The sequence below is a fragment of the Neomonachus schauinslandi genome, chromosome 8 (genome assembly GCF_002201575.2).
Source record: "Neomonachus schauinslandi chromosome 8, ASM220157v2, whole genome shotgun sequence".
Taxonomy (NCBI): domain Eukaryota; kingdom Metazoa; phylum Chordata; class Mammalia; order Carnivora; family Phocidae; genus Neomonachus; species Neomonachus schauinslandi.
In genome coordinates, this window is record NC_058410.1 from 134,190,154 (window position 1) to 134,213,733 (window position 23,580).

At 48.7% G+C, this 23,580-nt stretch overlaps 1 protein-coding gene across 3 annotated transcripts in view; it reads right to left on the minus strand.

Annotated features, from left to right (window-relative positions):
• Positions 1-451: 451 nt before the first annotated feature.
• The window catches only part of DTNBP1 (dystrobrevin binding protein 1), a 122,886-nt gene continuing 99,757 nt past the window's right edge, over positions 452-23,580 (minus strand). Inside the window, exons 8-10 of one of the 3 annotated variants that reach the window (XM_021696943.2) lie at positions 9,755-9,910; positions 1,865-2,008; positions 452-823 (exon numbers count right to left, since the gene is read on the minus strand). In XM_021696943.2, coding sequence (XP_021552618.2) covers positions 606-823; positions 1,865-2,008; positions 9,755-9,910 — 518 coding nt within the window. In that variant the 3' untranslated portion in view covers positions 452-605. The remainder of the gene's footprint in view (positions 824-1,864; positions 2,009-9,754; positions 9,911-23,580) is intronic. The other 2 variants (XM_044917344.1, XM_044917345.1) reach the window with 2 other exon arrangements.

Genomic DNA, 23,580 nt, shown 5'->3' on the forward strand with positions numbered 1-23,580 from the left:
TGCCAGGGAGTCAAGCCTCTGACTGCGGGGGGCTTGCCCCCCCCCCCCTCCCCCTGGTGAGCGGGGGCCCCCGTGGCTGCTGTGAGCTCTTCCTTTCCGAGCAGCCTGCCAGCAGGCTGGGCCGGGAGCACTGCTGAAGGGGGCCCCGCCGGGTGGCCAGCTTCCCGGCAGGAGGAGGAACAGAGAAGTGATCTGGATGATGGATCCTTCTCCTCTGGGCGCAGGTGTGTGTGCTCATGTTAAAGTAGGGACAGCTGCGGGGTGTTGATTTTGTCCTCACAGAGGGAAACCCAAGCGGACTCGGGCTACACCGTGGAGGAAGCAGATTTAGTCTCTCCAAAGGGCTTCCAACCTCCACACTGGGCCGAGCCAGGGACGTAGGGTTCCCGGCCCAGCCCTGCCAGACGCAGGCCCCTCCGTGGTCCGCGGGGCCCCAAGCTGCCCTCCCTGCCCCGAAGGCCTGAAGGATGGATCTAGCTAGAAGCCCTTCCGTACGAACTTTATTGTCAGCTGTTCTTACAGTCAGTTTCTCACACATTACTGGCAAACTGGGTAAAAACCACCTGCCTGCACAGTGAGGGGACACACGGTGGGAGCACACAGACCTAGGAGTCGCTGTCGTCCGTGTGTAACGTGGCGAGGGCTGTGTCCACCTCCACGCCCTCCTCGTCAGACTGGACGATGGGGGACTCGCCACGGTCGCGGGGGGCCGGGGCAGCCAGCTCGGGGCAGACGGACAGTGAGGAAGGCCGCGCGGCTTGGGATTCGGCGGCCCTTGGGACCTGGAGAGTGATGTCGTGCCGACCGACCCCCGAGGCGGGCCCTGCGAAGTGAAGAGAAACGGCCATGGAGACAGTGCAGTTGCAAAGTACCACGGAAGGCCATCCAAATGCGCACGCAGTCCGGGGGGCCCCGGCCCAGCACCTGGGCGCTGCCGACTGAGCTGGCGGCGCCAGGGCCCCGAGCTGAGCCTGCCTTCTACACCAGCAATCCCGGGGCTTAAGGCACAGGCGGCACTTTCGAGTCGCAGCCTGTGTCACCGCCGTAACCTGGATTTCCGTACATCCTTGGGAGGAACCCTGGAGGATCAACGCTAAGAGAAAACCTCCCTGGTCTTGCGGTGGCTCTCCAACTTCACGGCAACTAAAAAGGCCCGAAAGGAGCCCAAGTCACGTGCAGCCGGTCGAGTTACGGCTTGCGTCCTCCTGACTCCAGGGTAAGGGGCCCGCACTCCCACCCTTGCCAGCAGCCCCGCCTCGGCGCCCTGGGACAACGGACGGGGGAGAGCGCTGCCTCGTGGCGAAGTTAAAGGCAGCACCGCTGACGGGAAAGCTGCGGTTTGGAGGGGGGCCCCGGCCGGAGGGGACAGGAGAGCGCTTACCCGCGTATGAGCCGGCCCTGCCCGGGCCTGAGGGACGGTGTCACGCTGAGCCCGGCTCTAGGGCTGGGGCCTCGGAAAATCGTCTGCCCCACTTCCGTGACACACAGTTTGGGGAAGGCGGTATGTAGAGGACAAGTGCCCAAGGGGTTGCAGCCACCACCCAAACCAGAGCCCAGGCGGAGCAAGAGCTCCAGGAAGCACGTGCTGGGGGCGGGAGGGGCGGGGGTTCGAGCCCTGCGGGAGCCCCGGTCCCACGTCAGGCCCGACGGCCCGACTCCCACGGCCTTCCGAGCCCTGATGCAGCCCGACGGCCCCTGAGGGGGTGTGGGCCGCGCTCACGGTCTCGGCCAGGTGGCTGACGGGCAGCAGGACAAGCAGCTGAGCTCGGGCTGGCACGGGCTGACCACAGTCCTCAGAGGGCTGCCCTCTGGAGGGAGAGGGTGCGAGTATGAGTGTGACTGTGTGCGAGCTGGTCACCCCCACCTGAGACCGGAGACAGTGCCGTGTTGTCTTCGCCGCCGGAATTCAAGAAGACGTCCAGGGCCTCCTGGTCAGAGATGTCCATCAGATCCATCTGCTCCAGCATGTCAATGTTCACTTCCATGGACGACATGCTGCCCATGGGCTCTGGGAAGACACGAGCGCGAGAGGAAGTGACCCCTTCGGTCTTGAATAACCCTTTCAGAGGTGAGCTTTGAGTGCATTAGGCTAACGTGCTCGCGAGACAGAAGTTCCTGCCGTTCCGAACCTTCCAAATCAGAGCAAGGACCCCTCCCAGTGAGGCGCTGCAACTCCCTCCTCGCCCAGCCTTGATGCCCGGGGACCTGTTCCGGCAGCTTTCCTGCTTGCAGGTGCCCCAGACAGCTCGCCCCTGCATGCAGCCAACCTCGCTGCTGAGCGGGGCCCTGTTTCCAAGAGCCCTCCTGCCACCACAGCTCTGCCTCCTGCCTGCAGATGCCCCAAAACGTGGTAACCCCGGCTGAAGCTATCCTTGCCCTGGTGGCCTCTTTCTAGTCCCTGCTCGAAACAGCAGACAAGGTTTGGGCAAGGCCCGCAAACTCCCTGCAGTGAAAGCACAGACTACAGGAAAGTCAAGTCGGCCCACGGGCAAGAGGAGACGAAGACTGCGAGAGAGCCTGGGCCCGGGGCAACGCGGCCCCCTGGTCTGGAGCCCCATTCCTACTACCTCTGTGGCCCAGAAAACCGCAAGCCCGTTGGCTTCACCATCCCAGGCGTGACAGTGTCCGGCAGAAATGAAATATTTCTGGATGCGGACATACCCTCAGCCCTGGGTCTCCCAGTTACGCAGACACGCAAACTCGGCGCAGCCCAGCGCTTACGGCACGCGGGACCCTGCCACTCACAAGGAGGGTCAGCAGAAACACACGCGGGGTAACACCCCCTGCCATTTAATTTAAATGACTTAAGTATTTTAATGAACTTAAAGATGAATCAAAAAAACGGGTTAAAAGACAAACATTTGAGAGAAGCCAAATGACTTTCAGATAGGAACATTTTAGTCACCAAAATGTAGAACTTTGGGCAGGAGTTAAACGGAAAATGAGTGAGGGCCAACGGAAAATGAGTGAGGGCCAAAGTCCACAAGAGCATGCTAGACTGAATCAACTCTCCCCTACACAGTCCAGAAACAGCGGGAAAACGCAAACGCTGAACACCGTCAGGGCTCCAAGACCAGACGCTGGGGAGCAGTGACAGTCCACGGGGCTGATTTTTCAGACCAGATTCAGGAAGACAGATAAAAGCAATCCTCACCTCCATCAGTGGAGCTGGCGAATGGCAGAGAGAAGGGACAGATGAGGAAAGAACAGGAAATAGTCTGACAGCTTCTCAACAACAGAAGCCAGGAGACCGTGGAGTAAGAAGTTCAAAGAGGTGAGATGAATGTCATCTCTAAGATTCTAGAACATTAAGTGGCATTTAAGATCAAGGATCAGATACAAGCTCAGTCAGACAAAGCTCGCCAAGTGAAGCCGCTCTGGGCACGCAGGGCCGAAGGGGCCGGGCAGCTGGTCACAGCGTACCCAGTACTAGAGGACTGAGCGCTGGCGACAGGAGCCGCAGGGGGTGTGTGGGGAGCCCACGCGGTGTGAGGCCCTGCTCCAGGGGGAGGGAGGGAGGGAGGACCGGATCATCTTGAGGCACGGCACCCTTAACGGTCACCCTAAGATTCGAAGTAAAGAGCAAAACACTTCTGTCCCTAAGCTGGAGGGAGCTTACTCAAGCTTAGGTGACCTCCCCGAAACGGCAACATCCAAAGCCACGTGGTCAGCATGGACTTGGCCAGGGTGTGGACCGGGTCACGGCCTCGCAGTCCTGCTGTGTCACAGCCCGACCGGTCAGGGCCACTGTGCCCACTGGTCAGATGCAGGCCCCATGGGGGTGCCGGCCGCTGGGCTGGAAACGGGCAGGTTTTCCTTTATGGGTATGGAGGCCTGTCAGCACGGCCTTTCTGGCTACTGGCCTTGCTTTGGCTGCAGTTTTGAAAGGTCCAGAGGCTCCCTTTCCTTTCTGTCTGTCCTGTCCTGTTCAAGAGAACAGGAGTAGGACTTTGAGAAAAACTGGATTAACAAGCATCGAATGGCACCAAGAAAGATGGTAATGAAGCCACGTATGTCAGTAAGCCCAGGAAATGTAAATGAATCAGATTTGCCGGTTGTAACAGGTTATAAGACTGAATTAAAGTGATTAAAATCTACCTATGTTTTGTTCCTAGCAGACACTCCTAAAACATAAGGACATTAAAACACACGAAAAGCTTAAGAAAAATGGAAAGTAGATAAACAACATGAAAGCTGACACAGTAATTTTAATAGGAAAACAAAACACACTTTAAGGGAAAGCAAAAATACTGGGGTAAAGTGTAGTACTTAGTAAAGGTTCAGTTCGCCAGGAGGACAATTCAAAATTTCTGTGTGATGATATAATTTCTGGCTACGTTTAAAGAATGGCAGACAAAGAAGATCTAAGAAATTCATAATTATGAGGGAAAGGAGGGTTTGATATACCTCTTGGATAATTACATAACCAAACGCTATAAAATTTAGTGATAGGGAATATTTGAACAGCCCAACTTACAAGCCTGTTGCAGTGAGTACACGCAGAACCCTCTCATTTAGAATCTTGCTCTCAAATATACATGAAACATGCAGACAAACTCTTAAGTCTTGAATTAAAAAAAATCAAAATCCCGTTCTCTGACAACCACAAGGAAGTTCATTAGAAATCAGTAACAAATGGTAACTGGAAACACCTTCATGCATTATTTAAAGGCACTTCTGAACAGTTCACAAGTCAAATAAGTCATAATGGAAAATCTGAAAAACCCAGGAAGAACTATTACTTGTCAAAACGTGTAGAATTCTGTTAAAAGGGGTGAACTTTAACCTCGTGAAACATAGCTCTGCCTTATTCAGACAAGAATCTTGAAAATCAAGCACAGATGGCCAACTTAAATTAGACCAAAACCCAAAAAACCACCACCTGAAAATCCCCGGCACTGAGGAAGAGAACTTCATGAACTAAAGATTCAAAACAAAACAAAACTAAAAGTTGAGTCTTTGAGAAAACACTTAAAAACAGATGTTCTGGGTAAGATTCATCACGAAGGGGTCAATGGCACAAACGAGCAATTTGAGGGAGGCCGAAGCAAAGCTTGCCCCGAATGCCGGAGACGGAGATGCGCACCGCGGGCACCGCTGTGCGAACGTATTTGCGAACTACGGACGCGCAGGACAGATTCCGTGGAAAACTTGCTAAAACTAGTAAGAAACGGGAAACCTCTGTAACTATCATAGGGAAAGCACGGGTAGCTCTTGCCACAGAGAGGACTGGCCCCCCAGCAGTGTCCGAGGCACGTTCCCCCAATGCCGGAGAAGAGAAGTGAGGAGAGCTGCTGCGCGTGGGCACAAAGCAGGGCTCCTGGAGGGTGGTGCTCCCTCCGTGTAGGAGCTGAACTCAACTACAGCCAACATCTTCAGGGAGCTTTTCACAGGACCTGGAAATCGGACTCCCACGTTTCTACGGAAGGACGAAGAGCCCAGAAGGCCAAGGCAACCACAAAGGAGCGAGAAAGCGCCAACGTGTGCAGGGGTGTGCAGGACTTGCCATGAAACACTCCACCTGAGGCCCCAACACCCTGGACCAGAGGATTCTTTGTCGTGGGGCTGTCCTGTCTACCGGCGGATGGCCAGCAGCATCTGTCCGTCTGTCTGCTAGATGCCAGCAGCATGCCCCTGCCCCGAGCGTCCCACCACGGTGCGGACGGGACAAAACTGCCGCCGCTTGAGAACGCTGCTTACTGAAGAATTCGGATGGTACGGTTGGGGCTCCAGGCTAGACACACGGAAGAACAGGTCGGAGAAGAGGGCCCAGGACAGAGTCCCCATGTACTGCAACAAGACACCCAGCAGCAGTGGGGGAAGAATGCTGGGGTGGAGACAACGGTACCACAACTGGGTCCTTCCCTCCGATGCGCAGAAAGACCAACTGGTGGTGGATTTAAGAGCCAAGTATGGAATGGAAAACACCGAAACTTTACAAATGAAACACGGCAGGATGTTCTTAGAACTTGCAGCTCTAGCCAAGTTCTACTTGTGTGTTACTTGGAGGGAAGGAGTTCCTGAGCGAGATGCAAAAGGACAAACCATACACAATGAAATGGGCAAAGCTGATCACATTAAAATAAACACAAACTGAGCAAAGGCCACTCTAGGATCAATAAGCCATGGGTCAAGTGAAGGTGACGGCCTCGGATTATCATCAAAGGCCAATACCACGGGTAAAAGACTACAGACAATCAAGGAAATGCAAATCAAAACCCAAATAAGAGGTCATTTTGTACAGGTTGGCAAAAACTTAAATCTCTGGCTCTAACAAGTATTGACAAAGATGAGGAGTGATCAGAACATGCACATACTGCTAGGGACGCTGTAAACGGGTATGGGAATTTTGGCAGGTAATTTGACCATCTAGTAAAAATAAAGATAAGCACATCAAATGACTCTCTAATTACTACCATCGTGATACACCCTAAGGAAACGGTTCTCAAAGCATGGCCCCCGGCGCCAGCAGCCTCTAGCATTCCCTCACCCCAGAGCTGGTCAGAAATGCGAATTCTCAGGCCCCACCCCAGACCTACTAGATCAGAAACCCTGGAGTGCGGCCAGCCCCCGGGTGAGCAGCCCTCCTGGTGACGGTGAGGCTGGCTCAAGTTTAAGACCCACGGCCCTAAAGAAACTCTCCTCACATGTACCAAGATGCACGGGAATGTCCTTCTTAACGGTGGTGTTTTTAGTGAGGAAGAACCTGAAACAACGAAAACACCATCGACACAATGAATAGATTTCCATATATTCATTCAGTAGATCTGGAAATTATTTAGGAGTGAAAAGGAACAAACGAGGCTGAAATGAGCCGGAATGGACAATGGTCAGAATACGTGCCCAGAAAGCCAGCAAGCAGTGCAGCGCCAGTCTGCGTCTGCGCGCAGCCGAGGCGGCCGGAACCGTGAGAGCGGCTGGTCCCTCTGGAGGGGGCCTTCACTGGTATGGGTGCTGTTAGTTCTTGAGCTGGGTGGTTAGTACATGGGTGTTTTTTTTTTTTTTTTTTTTTGAAAATATACCAGTAGTTTATCAAGTCAGTCACAAAAGTCCACTTTCCAAAGTAAGGCACTGCAAGAGATGAGTTTTGAGACAGTATATGGGTGTTTATGTTATTCCTTATACCTCTGTGTATATTTGGAATATTTCATAACATTTTTTAAAATATCTGAAGCAAATTTGGGAAAACATTAAAATGCTAAATCTGGAAACAGGAGTATGGGACATTTTCAGTTCTCTTCTGGATATTAAAATACTTCCTAATTCAATGAAAGCCAGTAATGGGTCATAGTAAATTTCCAATAAAAATTTTATTTCTAAATAAAACCCTCACGGGGAAGTAATTATACAAAGTTAAATCCATAAGCTGATGACTGTGTTTGAGACACTCCTCCAACTCAAGATAGTATCCTGGGGGGGGGCGGGTAAGACACTATATGAATTCTAGTTTGGTGCATTTTTATTAATTCTCCTCTAACTTTGCTAATCTTGCCCACACATCCTTTCCTTCTCTTTACCAAGCACTGGGTCCATCCTGGAACATCCAAGGGCTGAGTCAGGGCACAGGGGGACACCCCTAGCTCCAGGATTTGACTCTGCTGAGCTCCACAGGGCCCCCTCAGGAGCCGGAGATCCATTGTAGGAACACACAGATACAGAGCAGGGCGTCTCCAAGGTGATCTATTCATTACTAGCTGCACCCTCAACATACCCTGGCTCTCAGCAACGAAGACCACTGAAGCTGGGTCCGGACCACACCAGGCTGCTGTGCCTGGACTGCACTCAGACCCGCTGGGCGCCAGTGGCTCCCAGTTCCCCTCCGAGGCTTGGCACATCTGGTGGTGCCCTTGTGTCTCCAAGTGCGGGACGCCCCACGCTCCGCGGGTTCTCCAGCCTCACCCGACCCAGGGTCGCCCGAGGTCCCTTTACCCTTTACTCGGATACTTTTCTGGGTAAAATTTCCCATGCCTTTGTCTTCATTAAAAAATGATGCTTTGGAAAGTGAGAAAAATTCAGACTGCTATTTCTGATTTAGTGGAAGGAGTCCAAAATACCATGTTCACTATGGAGATTTTTTTATCTTGACTGATTCTCCTACATGAGACCTCCCCACGTTCATCCTTGGAAGAGGACTGCTGGGGAGGACAGGCGTGTGGGACTCGCCAGGCTGGGAAGCCCAAGGGACGGCTCCCAACAGCCCTGTGGAGAGATGCTTGTTATCTGCAAATGTCCTTCCAGCTCTGGCTGCAGCAGAAAGCGAAAAAGCCCAAATCTTCCAATTTTCTTCTTCAGTGCTTTCAAGACCACACAAGGGGGTGCCTTTAGGAGGCGAACAGGCTGAGATGAGGTGGGGAGGGCTGGGCCTCCCCTAAGGGGATTAGCATCCTCCGCAAAGACATGCCCGAGGGGGGCTCTCACTGCCACGTGGGGGTGCGACCAGATGCAAGCCCAGGAAGAGGGCTTCTCCCCTGGGAGCCGAACCTGCCGGCACCTTGATCTTGGACTTGAGCCTCCAGAACTGTGGGAAATAAATGCCCGCGGTTTAAGCCACCCGTGTCTGGGGGTTTGTTACAGGGGCTCACGCTGAGACGGCCTCCTCCTCACCCCTGCGCACGACAGGACCCACATCCCTGCAGCAAACGGGCCGCTCACTCCATAACCAGCACCAAACCCTGGAGCAAAGGAATAGCGTGCGTGTTCTGAGGAAACGGGCAGCCTGACCTTCCTAGATGAAGACAGACTTTAGGTCGGCGGCATACAACAGGGAAACCCAAGTCCAGAGAGACGAAGACGCTCATCTTCAAACCTGTCCGACCCACCACAAGAAAGCCTTAGCCACCTGACGCGTCCTCTGGTGCTTTCCAAGGCATTCAGATATTACTTCTCATCAGTTTTCTCTGCATTATTTTCCCTCCTCATTTTTGATTTCTTTAGCCTCTCCTGGGGGAGGCCACAGGATAGAAAGGGAAGGAAGAGCGTGAGTTACGTCGGGGGGTGTGGTGAGGGGCAGGGGAGCCCAGGGAGGCTGAGGACAGTCAGATCTGGGGAGGCGGGGGGGTCTCTGGGGCGCTGAGGGGCAGGTGAGCCCAGAAGGCCTGGCCGTCACTGCTCCTGCCCGAGAGGAATGGAAGCTGCCACGTAGGCCCCCGGCTCTCAAAGGTGGGATGAGGGACTCCGTCCCTGATGCCTCCCCTGCTCCGCTTGTTCCTGGGAACCATCGAGATGCAGACAGACATTTATGCATCTAGATGTGCCTCACACAACCATTTATAAAGGTAAAGAATCGACACGTTCAGCTAGGAAACTGGTTAACTGTAGCACAGCGTACATCCTGCCGGTGAGGACGCACCTCTGAACCCACGCCCTTCTAAGGAATTCTTAACACGGGGAATGATGCCTGTGGAGTGACCGGACATAGGTACGCTGTGGTAGCAGTTACATACACAGACTGGGAAAGAACCACCCCGAAAACAGTAACAGATTATTCCGTGCTGGAGAATTAAGGGTAATGTTTGTCTTTTTTAGTTTTTAATAAAACGTATTTTATGTTTTCTAAGTATCTCCAACTAAAGCCTAGAGCTACAGGAAGACGCAAAAACCACGACAAGACAGACGTGGCATGACGCATCCACTCTGAGTTTTGGGGACTGATACCAGAATGGACTGCAGGGGACTGTGCCCCACGACCCGGCCGGGGGATGCAGTGTGACACGGTCTCCGTCCCCCGCTGCCAGCGACCCTCTCCCCCACTTGCCTCTCCTCTCCGCTATCTGCAGGTAACCTGTGGAGAGGTACTGCTCCATGTCCTGCTGGAAGGCCTCCTCGAAAAACTTCTGCCGCTCCTTCAGTTTCGCTTGCTGGGCGTGCTCCATTTCCAGGACCTTCTGGGTGTGCTCGGCATCGAGTTCAGCTAAGGAAACAGAACACCCTGGGTCAGGGTTTGAGAAGGGGCGGGGAGACAGGAAACGGGAATACATTCATACTCCTGCGAGCCTCCAGGCTGAGAGGCCGGTGCCCCGACGGAGACGCAGGCCGCCTCCCGTCCCCCAGTCTGGGGCCCTTCCTCCAGTCCCCGGCGTGCCAGCCCCTGGCCGTCCGTGCCTTTGCCTGTGCTGTCCCCCCACTCCCGCCTGCAGTGACCTTCCCAACACACCTCCCACTTCGTACAGAACAGCTTTCGGGCAGACAGGCGGACAGGGCCCTAGACAGAGGCTGCCCTCTGCCCTCCCCCAGCGCGGAGCCAGGCGCACAGGAAGCACCAAGTAAGTTAAGGAGCAAGGACGCAGCTGCTGGGGTGCAGTGGCCACGGGGGGTCTGGGCTTCACTGCTCACCAGCCATGCAACCTGCCTGACATCCGTCAGCCTTCCTGAGCTTCACGGGGCCCATCTGAATTTGGGACAGGAATATTAACCCAATACTGACACGCGACGTCAATGGAATCGTGCTGAAAGAACTTTACGATTAAAGTGAGCAGGGACCCTTCAAGTTGGGGCCGAGTCCGTACGAGCAGGCAAGAGCCACGAGTACGGTCAGCCCCTCGGCGGCACGCCAGCAAGAACCCCACACTGGCCTCCTGGGGCCTCACCGTCCTCCGCGCCCCTGTGGAGATACTGGGTCAGGCGTATACCATCGTTTGCCCTGTACGTGGGCCACAGGTTATGAATTCTCGGGTCCTCTGGGCATCACACGGCGGTGGGCACCCACTCAATATGGCCCCCAAGATCCCCGGCCCCCTGGTGGCAACCCCGTGTGACCCCCAGACCATGACTGCATTGGATTTTCCCGCCACGATTAGCTTAGGCCCCTTGGCATGGCTGATGTGAAGAAAGAGAGGCCGTCCGGGCCGGCCTGCCCTGCCCCGGCTCTTCAAGGCCCCTGCACTGTTCCTGGACAAAGTGATGTAACCAGGGACATCCTCCCGTGCAGGCTCCAAAGCGCGGGGGCCGGTCGGCAAGGCCCCCAGGCGGTGTCCAGGGACGGACAGCAGTCCCCGGGGCGGGGGCCACCAGCGCAGAAACAGGGACCTCCTCCTGCAAGCTCCGCCGACAACCTGACCGAGCGTGGAAGCGGGTTCCTCCCCCCGACTCTCCGGACAGCAGTGCAGCCTGGTCGGCACCCTGCTGGCGGCCTGTGAGGCCCGGGGCCTGGACCGACCGTCCTACAGGCTGTGAGCGGAGACATCTGTGCTGTTTATTTCAGCCACGAAGCGTGTGCTGGTCTCTTAGGCAGCAACACGGGGACCCTGCAAGTAAACTGCATCAGTTCCAGCCCCTGCCCAAATCGGACCGGTGGAAGACTCAAAAAATGACAACTGGAGGTATTTCCCTTACACAAATATTTTGCAACAACTACCTCGTGGCAGACACGACGCTAGGCTGAGTTTGGCAGAACAGAACGTGTCCGCTACCTTACTGTCGTGGAATAAACTGAGGGCCCCAAACACTGAAAAATAATTTCACTGAAGACGTTATTCCCCACAGTTTACCCTTGGGGTGTCAGAACTCCTCTAACTCAATAATAAAAAAAATCCGATTACAAAATGGACAGAGAATCTGAATAAACACTTTTCTTAAGAAGACATACATATGACCAACAGGTACACGAAAAGATGCTCAAACATTACTAATCACCACAGAAATGCAAACCAAAACCACAGTGAGAGAGACCATGTCACATCTGCTAGAATGGCCATCACTGGGAAGACACGAGATAACAGGTGCTGGTGAGGATGCGGGGAAAGGGGAGCCCCCATGCACTGTGGGTGGGAAGGCAAGCTGGTGCAGCTGCTGTGGAAAACAGGATGGAGGCTCCTCAAAAAATTAAAAATAGAATCACCCTACGATCCAGCACTCGCACTTCTGGTTTACATATCCAAATGAATGAAAACAGCATATTGAAAAATTATCTGCACTCGAGCATTATTCATGATAGCCAAGATATGGGAAGAACCTAAGTGTCTGTCAGGAATGAATGGATGTGGGGGGTGTGTGTGTGTCCGTCCATAGGCATACAACGGAATACGACTCATTCATGAGGAAGAAGGAAATCCTGTCATTTGTGACACTATGGACAGGCCTTGAGGGCGTTACGCTAAGTGTGACAAGTCAGACAGAGAGAGACAAATCCTGCACACTACTTAGATGTGGACTCTAGTAGAAACGGAGAGTAGAATGGTGGTTACTAGAGACCGGGCGGTGGGGGAAGTGGGGAGATGTGGGTCACAGGGTACAAACTTGCAGTTAGAAGAGATCTCATGTAAAACAATGTGGTTATAGTCAACAGTACTGTATTATATACTTCAACGTTGCTAAGAAAACTAGATCCTAAGTGTTCTGACCACAAAAAAGAAATGATAATTTTGTGAGGTGATGGAGGTGTTAGCAGACGCTACAGTGGTAATCAGACTGCAATATACGCTTGCATTAAATCAACACGTACACCTTAAACTTCCACAATGTTATATGTCAATTATATATCAATAAAAAATCCTTGGGGTGTTACCAAGTGATTTTTTTTTTAGTAGGCTCCATGCCCAGTATGGAACTCATGACCCTGAGATGAAGAGTGAGCTGAGATCAAGAGTTGGATGCCCAACCGACTGAGCCACCCAGCTGCCCCTGCAGTGATTTTTAACAACAAAAATACATAAAACTTATAGTGAACAATGGTCTACGAGGCCCAGTGTGCTCTGCCTTAGTTTCTTCACCAATATTCAACACCACATTTCACAAATGCTGAGAACATAATCCTATATGCATGATATACCTTAAAAATTCAATAATGGAATATGTTTTTTAAAAAAAGATTTTATTTGAGACAGAAAGCGAGAGTGAGCGAGCATGAGCAGGGTGAGTGGCAAAGGGAGAAGGAGACTCCCCCTGAGCAGGGAGACTGATGCGGGACTCGATCAGGACCTGAGCCAAGCCGAATGCAGATGCTTAACTGACTGAGCCACCCAGGCGCCCCAATGGAGTAGGTTTTTGATCCCAAATCAGTTATAGTCTCCAGTACTTAGACTATTCTGGGCATTCTTCTTGTATTCTAACCTACATCCATGCAAGCAATACAAACTAGCATTAACCAAGCCACACCAACAAAAAGGAAACCTTCCCCACTTCATATAATTCCAGGCATTACACCTACAATGTGCCTTCTCTTCACACTATTATAATCACTATGGGCATTCTCTGTATTTCCATGTCACCCTAACTAACCCCATCTCATAGGTCTGTTTACAGGAAGATGGTCTGGAAGGAGCACAGGTTTTGGAATCAGTCCAGGTAGGGTCCTATCCCTTTTAGCAGATATCCCTGAGACTACTTCCTGCAGACACCGGTTTCCTTGTCTCTCCGTATTTCTGCTCATCATTACTACTACTTATTCTTGGAGTCTCGGGGAACCTCAAACCACAGAGCCCAGAAGTTCTGGGGAATTAAAACAGCTCTCAACCAGAAGTCAGTGTATCAATGTTCCAGTCTCCCATCCTTTGCATGGATAATTCTAGGAGGCATTCTGAACACTTCCCAGAGATCCTGGGGGAAATGCAGCCTCTTGGCTCTAGCGTCGACTTTAATAACACATCCCTGTCTTGGCTTTTCCTCCCATGCTTGCTCTGTGCGTCCTCACTCCTGCTCCCCGGGACCGCCTCCCACACAAACTACCTGCAGCAAGATCCTCACCCCAGGCTCGGCTTCCAGAGAAACCCACGCTAGCCTATCTAGGACTAGCTATCATGTAACCTCCCTGAGCGTCAACGTCCTCCTCTGTATGAGAAAGGTAAAAACACCTATTCTGTAAGTGGTTGGCAGGACTAAATGAGGGAAGAGACGTGAATCACCAGGCACACAGCACGGACCAAGAGCTGACAGATCCTACCAGCAGTATTTGAAATAATGGATTCTTGAACAGGAACATTATGAAAAAGGAATATGAAACATTACCACAAGCCAGGATGCGCACGACACTGAGAATCACCCCAGCTCTCTCAGCCCCGCTCAGGCACTTGGGAACCAGCCACCTTTCAGTGGCCTTACTACCTCGGCGCGGAACTGAGTGGACTCGGAAGAGGGGACGGAGGGGACTGAAGAGGATGTCTCCTCATCTGTTTCACTTCGGCCATCAACCTCTCTGCTCAAAAGCTTCCTGGCTGCCAAGTGCATTCGAGTAAGTCAACCCTAAAGCAGATTAAATATGCTTCAAACACTTCAAGCCAAGTTCACTTAATCTTTAGAAAAAAATAATTCCAGAATAAGCAGCTCAAAAACAGATCAATGTAGAAATCAAAAGCGGTTTTCACTAAAGAATACCTTGTTTTAACCAAATTAAGGTTTTCTGTAGACAGTTGTATAGCTTGAAAACTTTCATTCTTCTCAAGACTTCTGCTTCAAAAGTTCAGTTCTCTCCTGTTTCTGAATTACAAGTCCTATGTTTGTTTGTTTTTAAGATTTTATTTATTTATTCATGAGAGAGAGAGAGGCAGAGGGAGAGGGAGAAGCAGGTCCCCTGCAGAGCAGAGAGCCCCGCGTGGGGCTTGCTCCCAGGACCCTGGGATCACGACCTGAGCCGAAGGCAGACACTTAACCGACTGAGCCACCCAGGCACCCAGTCCTATGGTTTTTTATCTTAAGCTTTCTATATTGGAATGAAATCTAATCATGTGTAAACCCTCACAAAAGCAGGGGGTAAGGTAGATCAGGGAATTTAAAATGACTTAAAAAAGAGGAAGAAGATCACAATTTTTTGTTTTCAAGCAAGTAACGCAGTCGTTATTGGAAATACTGGCGTGGCCCGACGTCGGCTTGTACCTGACGTCTGAGCTGACCACGTGGCGACAGTCAGCGAGCAGCACAGCAGGGCCCCCCGAACCAGCTCCACGCTCAGGGTCACGATGAAAAAATACAGGGCGGACGGTAGCCGTGCAGAAGCTGCACTCTGGCCTCGGGGAGAAGGTTCTAGTGCTGCGGATCGCCCTGCCGTGAAGCCAGCTCTCGCCACCGGACAGCCACATCTGGGGCTGCTGCCACCGTGGGAGGCCGCCTGTGGGAGGGTTTCAGATCTAGAGGTTTTGCAGCATCCAGATGTTAGAATGACTGTGGAAAAATATAAATGCTAGAACATTTTCTACAAGGAAAAATGACCCCTTGTTCATGCTTAAGAGGTCATTCAAGACAAATGCAAAGATTTAAAGAGCTTCAACACAGGGGTGCCTGGGTGGCTCAGTTGTTAAGCATCTGCCTTCGGCTCAGGTCATGATCCCGGGATCCTGGGATCGAGCCCCACATCGGGCTCCCTGCTCAGCGGGGAGTCTGCCTCTCCCTCTCCCGCTGCCCCTCCTCCCCACTTGTGCTCTGTCTCAAATAAATAAATAATAAAAAAAATAAAGAGCTTCAACGTATAACCTTAAGGTTAAAAAGAAGAAGAAGAAAAAAATGAACCCACACCCAAGCAGCACTGGCTTTCCTGCGGAAGGCAGGAGTGATCATTTCACTCCGCTACCAGCCAGGGCCGCGCCGCCACGGTCCGGCCCACTTCCTGCGACTGCCGCGTCCACGCTGGCCGCCGCTACCAACTCCACATGCATACTTTCTCAAAACAACAAAAGGTCCCATTACCAGGGAAGATGGTATCAGCAATTCCCAATCACAGGTTTTAAGGGCCATAAGAGTGGCGCAGGGTATGTACATATATGAATCCACTGACCTCCTTTCAGGACTGGTTTAAGCCACAGCACACCTGCGCCTTCTGACAAAGCTGGTGAGTACCCACAGATGGTGAGGTGTGAAGGGCTGAAATGGCCCCCAAGACTGCGGGGAGCCAAGCAAGACAGGGATGATGTAAGGAACACAGGATAAACCTCTCAAGTAGAGTTGATGATAATCTCTTGAATCCAAAAATGTTAGAAGAGAAACAGTGAAATTTCCTAAGTATGAGAGTTAAGAAAAATCCTGGTAATCGCTATGTAACATTTAAATATCCAGAACATTTTTTATTCAAGCTAATTAACCAAGAATAAAAATAAATTTAAAATCTAGAAGATATTTACAATTCAGATGTTTTTAGATGGTTAGAGCATAAGAATTCTGTGACAGTCAAGTGCACGCGACAGGATCCAGGCAAATCTCGTGAGGTCTCTGAACATTTCTAAACACAAACAGGTCAGCAGGGGCGCCCGGGGGGGCTCAGTCGGTTGAGTCTCCGCCTCTGGATCTCAGCTCACATCTCGATCTCAGGGTCAGGAGTTCAAGCCCACTGGGCTCCATGATGGGTGTGGAACAAATGCCCTTCCAGATGGTTTTTGATAAAAACTTCACTGCTGACAGACTGTCAAACCCCATGGCCACTAAAAGACCGTACTAAATTCTGTCCATGTGATAGAATTTAAACCCTGGGACTAATGTTTTTCATGCTTCTAACGATTTGCATTTATTTAACAGTTCTTTATGGATGCATGAATAATGCATGTACACTGTGGAAAAATTTTAATTCTTAAAAAGCACAAATAATCGGGTGAAAATCCCCCTTAAGTAACAATGAATAGATGACCTCTGCCAGCATTTGGTGTACATTCACCAGACTGTCTTTTGTCCTATTACGCTGAACTGTACAAAACTGCAACATCCGATCCCCCCCCCTTTTTTTAGTGTCATTAACATAGTTGTTGTTGAACTTTTTACTTTGAAATAGTCACAAGTTCATGGGATGTTGTCAAGAACAGGGTGTAGAGGGCAGCCCCATGCACCCCCCAAGCCTCCTCCAATGCTAACATCTTAGACAATTATGGTGTAACATCAAGACCAAAATAAATGACATTGGTACAATTCCCAGAGGTCATTCGGATTTCATCATTCACTCCCTCGAGTGCGTGAGCGTGTGCATGTGGGGGGAGCTCTATGCAGTCTTATCCCAACTAACAGTCGGGATACAGTCTTGTGCAACAAACCATAATCAGGATATCCAGCTGTGCCAACCCCCGAGACCCCCCTCATGTTACCCTCTTGTGACCACACCCTCCTCCCCAACCAGGAATCTGGTCTCCAAATCTATTAATTATGTTATTTCACAAATGTTACAGAAGGAATCACGCAGTATATATCCTTTTGGGATTGGCTTTTTTTCACTCGGCATAATTTCCTTGAGGTTCATCCCAGCTGGTGCACATGTGGATAATTTGTTCCTTTTTATTGCGGGGTAGGATTTCATGGTATGGACGTACCACAGCTTAACCATTCCCTCATGGAAGGACAGCTGAGTTGTTTCCAAATCTGACTAATAAAGCTCCTATGAACATTTGTATACTAGTTTTTGGATGAAAATAGGTAATTTCTGAGATTAATGCTCAAAAATGCAATTGCTGGGTCGTAACATACATGCATTTTTTTTTTTTTTTTTTAGTTTTGAAAGGAACCGCCAAACTCTCTTCCGGAGTGGCTGTTCCACATTCTAGCCCCGCCATCAGTGTGTTAGTGACCTCATCCCTCCACATCCTCTCCAGCATGGTGAGGCCTTCTCACTGTAATGCGGGCAATTTGTCTTTTCCTCTCCTTCTCCCCAGAGTATGTCTCTATTAGAAACAACTCTGGACTTCCTCTTATTTTCAATAATTGCTATTTCTCTAAAGGTACTTTTAGTTCCTTGAGATATCCCCCCCCTTTTCTTTACATTTGGACTTAATAAATATTTAATTTTGGAAAAATTCTGTTCAGAAACTCAGGACTTAGATGAGGACAAAATATACAAGATTTCTTTCCAGAAATCTTTCCAAAAAAGAACCCACCTAGTTCTTTTACTAGCAGTAAATCAGTTTTCAAAATAAGGCATACTCAACTATGTTTAAAGTCTCCCAACCTCCTGCCCCCACCTTAAATAATGAATATACAGACTGTCTTAGACTGGATTGAAAACAGATTTTTTTTTTTAAAGATTTTATTTATTTATTCATGAGAGAGAGAGAGAGGCAGAGCGAGAAGCAGGCTCCCAAGGAGCAGGGAGCCCGATGCGGGACTCGATCCCAGGACCCTGAGATCATGACCTGAGCCGAAGGCAGACGCTTAACCATCTGAGCTACCCAGGCGCCCGAAAACAGACTTTGAATTAATGGTTTCCTAAACTGGGGTTTCTATACATGCATTTTAAAAATTTCAAATTCTATGCCTCACATTTTTACAGTTAACAGTTTTCTTCTAGCCTTCATCAACAATTACTTGCCGAGAGAGACTTGTTAAGTATTGTAAACCACACATTATTTCTATGAAAATTCTCAAGTAGGGCAGTCCTTCTTCCTCAAATTTGGTATTTTAAAGAAATTTTCCTGTGCATGGTAAAGTTAACACAATTTTTAAAGAAAGTTAAATGACTTAACAACTTTCCCTCACCCTCCAACACACACACACACACACACACACACACACACACCCTTATACACATGCATCAAGAACCGTTATTTTTTTTATATGCAATTAAGAAAGGATGTTCCTTACCTAAAATACAGTAGTTTCGAATAATGGCAGGTTATGCAGACAGTCAGAATAATAACTCTTACGGACAACAAAGCACTCATGGCAAGCCCTAAGGAGGCTCCCCAAAGTTCGGTCCTTCGGGGCAGCTCCTGGAGCAGCTGTTTCCTAAACCCCTAACACAGGAAACAAACACGAGTCCACTATCTAAACTTCTGGAACATTTTACAATTTCTACCAACTACCCTGAAGGAAATGACCACTATCCAGAGTACCAGGAAAACAGACAGTTTTGTGTGCACAAGGTTTGCTGAAAACCGTGAGGCACAAACACTCAGCTATTCGCCGTCATTTATGGGAGGGGCAAGGTGCTCAGAAGCCCCCCCCACCATGCAGCTGAACGTCGGGGCCTCGCCATTCACCCCTCCAGGCCCGTGGCTGCCCGTCAGTGAAAATGGGGGCGGGGGGCAGGGTTGGATGACTTTCATAAGGAGGTTATGTCCAGTTCTAAATACCACAGTTCCATTTTTACTTGCTTTCGATCAGGGCAGGAAGAGGTAATCCTAAATCCTGTGTCCTTTTTGGTAAAATTATATGAAAACCCGATCAGCAGTAAGAAATCTGGAACCTTTTCAATTAGACAGTGACATTTCAAGAAAATTAGCTTCAACTATTAACAAAAACCTGATGGTATTTTTGCATTCATTTTCATGGTCATTTTCCTGCTGAAACAATGATTAGAACGCAAAAGTTTCAGATTAATGGACAAGTGGGAAGTGCAGTCAGTCTGTGGCCAGAGGCTCTGTGAGTTATTAACCTGTCAGAACGCCATGCACTCAGGAGGAAGCCTGCTAGGAGAGCTTCGTGGCCTGAAATGGGCACAGGGAGCGTCTAGCCTGCGGCGTTTCCTGCAGGGGACCGACATATGACCTGATGGACAAGATGACTCACTGTTCAAGGGAGTGGTTCAATGCCATTTGAAAGTGCTATCATTCTGGGATACGTTGACAAAAGATACCTTTTACAGAAACAATATATAAAAATGATAAAATATCAAGCCTATATCATGATATCCCATTCTTTGAATGATTTCCAATTTTTTTCTTCTAAGACTGAAAAAAAAACCAAACAAAAAACCCCAGTCTCAAAGCTTTGTGTTATAAATATTTAGACAATAGCCTCATTTCCTAGAACTTTTAAGTCAAATCTGACACTCCTGAATTTTACTTAGGGTACTGACCTACTTAATAATAATTATTGGAGCGGGGGGCGGGCATTACATCTTTAGAGAAATCCTTTCAAACTCCTTTGGTATTTTTTTGTTACTACATGAAAGACTATAAAAAGAAGTATAAACCAGCTGCTTGCATCTAAATGTGAAAATCAGCTATTACAGAGCTTATTCAAATGGGTTATGGAGATAGTAGGCCAGGGGTTCTCAACCTTTAGTGGCATCAAAATCAACTTGAGGGCTGGTGAACACAGATTGCTGGGCCCCATGCCCAGAGTTTCTGATTCAGTAAATGGTGGGCCAGAGAGTTTGCATTTCTAACCAATTCCCAGATGATGCTGATGCTGCTGGTCCGAGGGCCAGGCTTTTGAGAATCACTGCTCTAGATGAACTATAGCTGTGTGTCTACTTGGTTCAAATTTTTACTTTGTACAGATACGTATACAACGGAAAAGAAAAAATACAGGATGGGGAAGCTGGCACACTTCATGGAAATGACAGAAACATCCTCTCCTTGATGCTTTTCAAACTATCTGGAGTAGCATCTAAAAAGGAAAATCTCCAGCAGCAACTGAAATGTAGAATCATAAACAAGCGTGACCTATGGTGATCTTTACCGGTGAGAGACAAGTGCCTTCGGGGCAGGAGTCCCTCTGTAGCAGCTCGATCTTATTTTGGTGGAATCCCTTACCCTAAGTCCCTGCTCAGTGGCTTGGCAGCTTCATACAGCAGGAAACAAAAATGTGACCAGATCACACCAGTCACCTGGATTTCTGCCTACAGAAGCTGGTGCAAGTAAGAGGCCTTTTTTTTCCCCCCCTTCCTTTCCTAAATTTCGATTAGCAGAAGAAAATATTTGTGGAACTGGATCCTTGGGTATAGCAACTCTAGTATAAAGATTCATTATGAGTACTCTTAGTTTTTATCGCTCCTTTTCCTCCCAGAGATGGTCACTGTCGGTCTCTATCTGTTGTGTTGTCACAAGAAGGACAAGCACAGGGTTGAAGGCAGGCACTGGCTTTATGAGCCCACTATTCTAGCTGGCCTCACAGACCGGAGAGTTAACAGTTCTCACCAGCCCGGCATCTGTTTAGACAAACACTGCTGTGGGTTAACGTGCACACGAGGAAAAGGCTCTCACGAAGGGACGTCTCAGAAGCCACGGCTGTGTAACTGGTAGGCACTGGTCAAGCACTTAAAAGCTATCAGAGTGCTCACCACCTAACTCGAAAACACCTGTGATAGCATCAGTTGGTCACAAAATAGGTTTCTGTGACACTAGGTCACCCACCAACCTAAAGAAAATTTCCGTGCAATGAGGTACACTGTAAAATACCACACAATCCCCAAACCAGTGGCACATCCCTCTTAGGAATTGGAACTGGCTCTGAGAGACCGGAAGCTTTGCGAAAGCTCCTGATGTTCAAACAAGGAAAACCGGAGGGGGTTTTCCTTCCGTCTTGTTCTAGGTCTTCAGAGCACAGCTTCACGACCAGTGAGAACATTCAGTCAGGTCTCTGCCACGCAGACATGTGGGTATGAGTGTGGTACAGGCAAACAGCGGGGGGAAGCTGCAGCACTCTGTCCGTCCACGCCCGCTCTAACGGAAACCTGGCCCATGAAGGGCCTTTGCGGTCTCAACCTCATTGTCACTAATCTGGCTGGCAGAAATGTGGGCTGCACCCATTTGTGGCTAGATCTTTCTTAAGCTAACGCTTTGGCTGTTGGGCATCTTTTGTGGTTCCATACAGATCTTAGGATTATCTGTTGTACTTCTGGTGAAAAATGCTACCGGCATTTCATAAGGATCACACGGTATCTTTAGCCAGCTTTGGGTAGTATGAACATTTTAACAATATTAATTCGCCCAATCCATGAATATGGCACCCCTCTCCATTTATTCATGTCATCTTCGATTTCTTTCATTAATGTCTTATAGTTTTCAGAGTACAGGGTTTTCACCTCCTTGGTTAAATTTATTTCTAGGCATCTTATTCTTTTTGATGCCATTGTAAATGGGATTGTTTTCTTAATTCCTCTTTCTCATGTATAGAAATACAACAGATTTAAGTATATTAATTTTGTATACTACAACTTTACTGAATTCTTTTATTAGTTCTAAAGATTTTTTTGATGGAGTATGTCTGTGCAGCATTTAATCCATTTACATTTAAAGTAACTATTAATAGATATGTAGTTACAGCCATTTTGTTGATTGTGTTCTGGTTGTCTTTGTACTTCCTCTCTTGCTCTCTTTCCTTGTGATCTGGTGATTTTCCTTAGTGTTATGTTTCCATTTTTTGTGTATCTGTTATAGATATTTGGTTTGTGGTTCATGAGGTTCCTATATAACATCCTATGTACACAGTAGTCTATTTTAAATTGGTGGTTGCTTAAGTTTTGGCACAGTCTAAAATGACTACATTCCCTACCCCCTCCCCCAGCTGACGTTTTAAGTTTTGGATATATTTTACATCTTACTTTGTGAATCCCTGGGCTAACTGTTGTAGATCTGCATGACTTTATAACTTTTGTCTTTTAACATTCATATTAGCTATGTAGGTGGTTGATCTATTACCTTTACTGTATGTTTACCATTACCAGTGAGAATTTTTCTTTCATAATATTCTTATTTCTAATGATGGCCATTTCTTTTCTATTTAAAAAGGCCCATTTTGCACCCACTCTGGAAAACAGTATAGAGGTTCTGCAAAAAGTTAAAAATAGAACTATTCTATGATCCAGTGATTGCACTACTAGGTATTTACCCAAATAATACAAAAATACTAATTCAAAAGGATACATGCATCCCGATGTCTATAGCAGCATTATCCAAAATAGCCACATTATGGAAATAGCCCAAGTGTCCTAAACTGATAAATGGATCAGGAAGATATGGTGTACACACACACACACACACACACACAGGAATATTACTCAGTCATAAAAAAGAATGAACTCTTGCCATTTGCAACAACATGGATGGAGCTAGAGAGTATTATGCTAAGCAAAATAAGTCAGCCAGAAAAAGACAAAGGCCATATGATTTCAACTCATACGTGGAATTTAAGAAACAAAGAGCAGGGGTGCCTGGGTAGCTCAGTCAGTTAAGTGTCTGCCTTTGGCTCAGATTGTGATCCCAGGGTCCTGGGATCAAGTCCCATGTCAGGCTCCCTGCTCAACAGGGGACCTATTTCTCCCTCTCCCCCTGCCTGCAGCTCCCCTTGCTTGTGCACTTGCTCTCTGTCAAAAAAGAAATAGAATTTTTAGGGGAAAAAAAGAAACAAAGAGCAAAGGGAAAAAAGACAGAGAGGCAAACCAAGAAACAAGACTCTGAACTAAACCAAACTGATGGTTACCAGAAGGGAGGTGGGTCAGGGGAATGTGTTAAAAAGGTGATGGGGATTCAGGAGGGCACTTGTTGTGATGAGCACTGGGTGATGTAGGAAGTGCTGAATCCCTGTATTGTACACCTGAAACTAATATTACACTGGATGTTAACTAAGTGGAATTTAAATAAAAACTTAAAAAAAAATAAAGATGTCCCTTTAATTTTCTTGCAAGGCCAGTTTAGTGGTGATGAACTCCTTTAGGTCTTGCTTGTCTGGGAACCCCCCTATCTCTCCTTCAATACTGAGTGGTAACCTTGCCATGTAGAGTATCTTGGTTCTAAGTGCTTTCTTTCAGCACTTTGACTATATTATTCCATTCCCTTCAGGCCTGCAAAGTTTCTGCTGGAAATCAGCTGATCATCTTATGGGGGTGTGTGTGTGGGGGGGGGGGGTTTCCCTTGTTTGCAACCAATTTTTTTTCTCTTATTGCCTTTTTTTTTTTTTTTTTTTTTTTTAAGTAGGCTCCATGCCCAGCGTGGGGCTTGAATTCACAACCCTGAGATC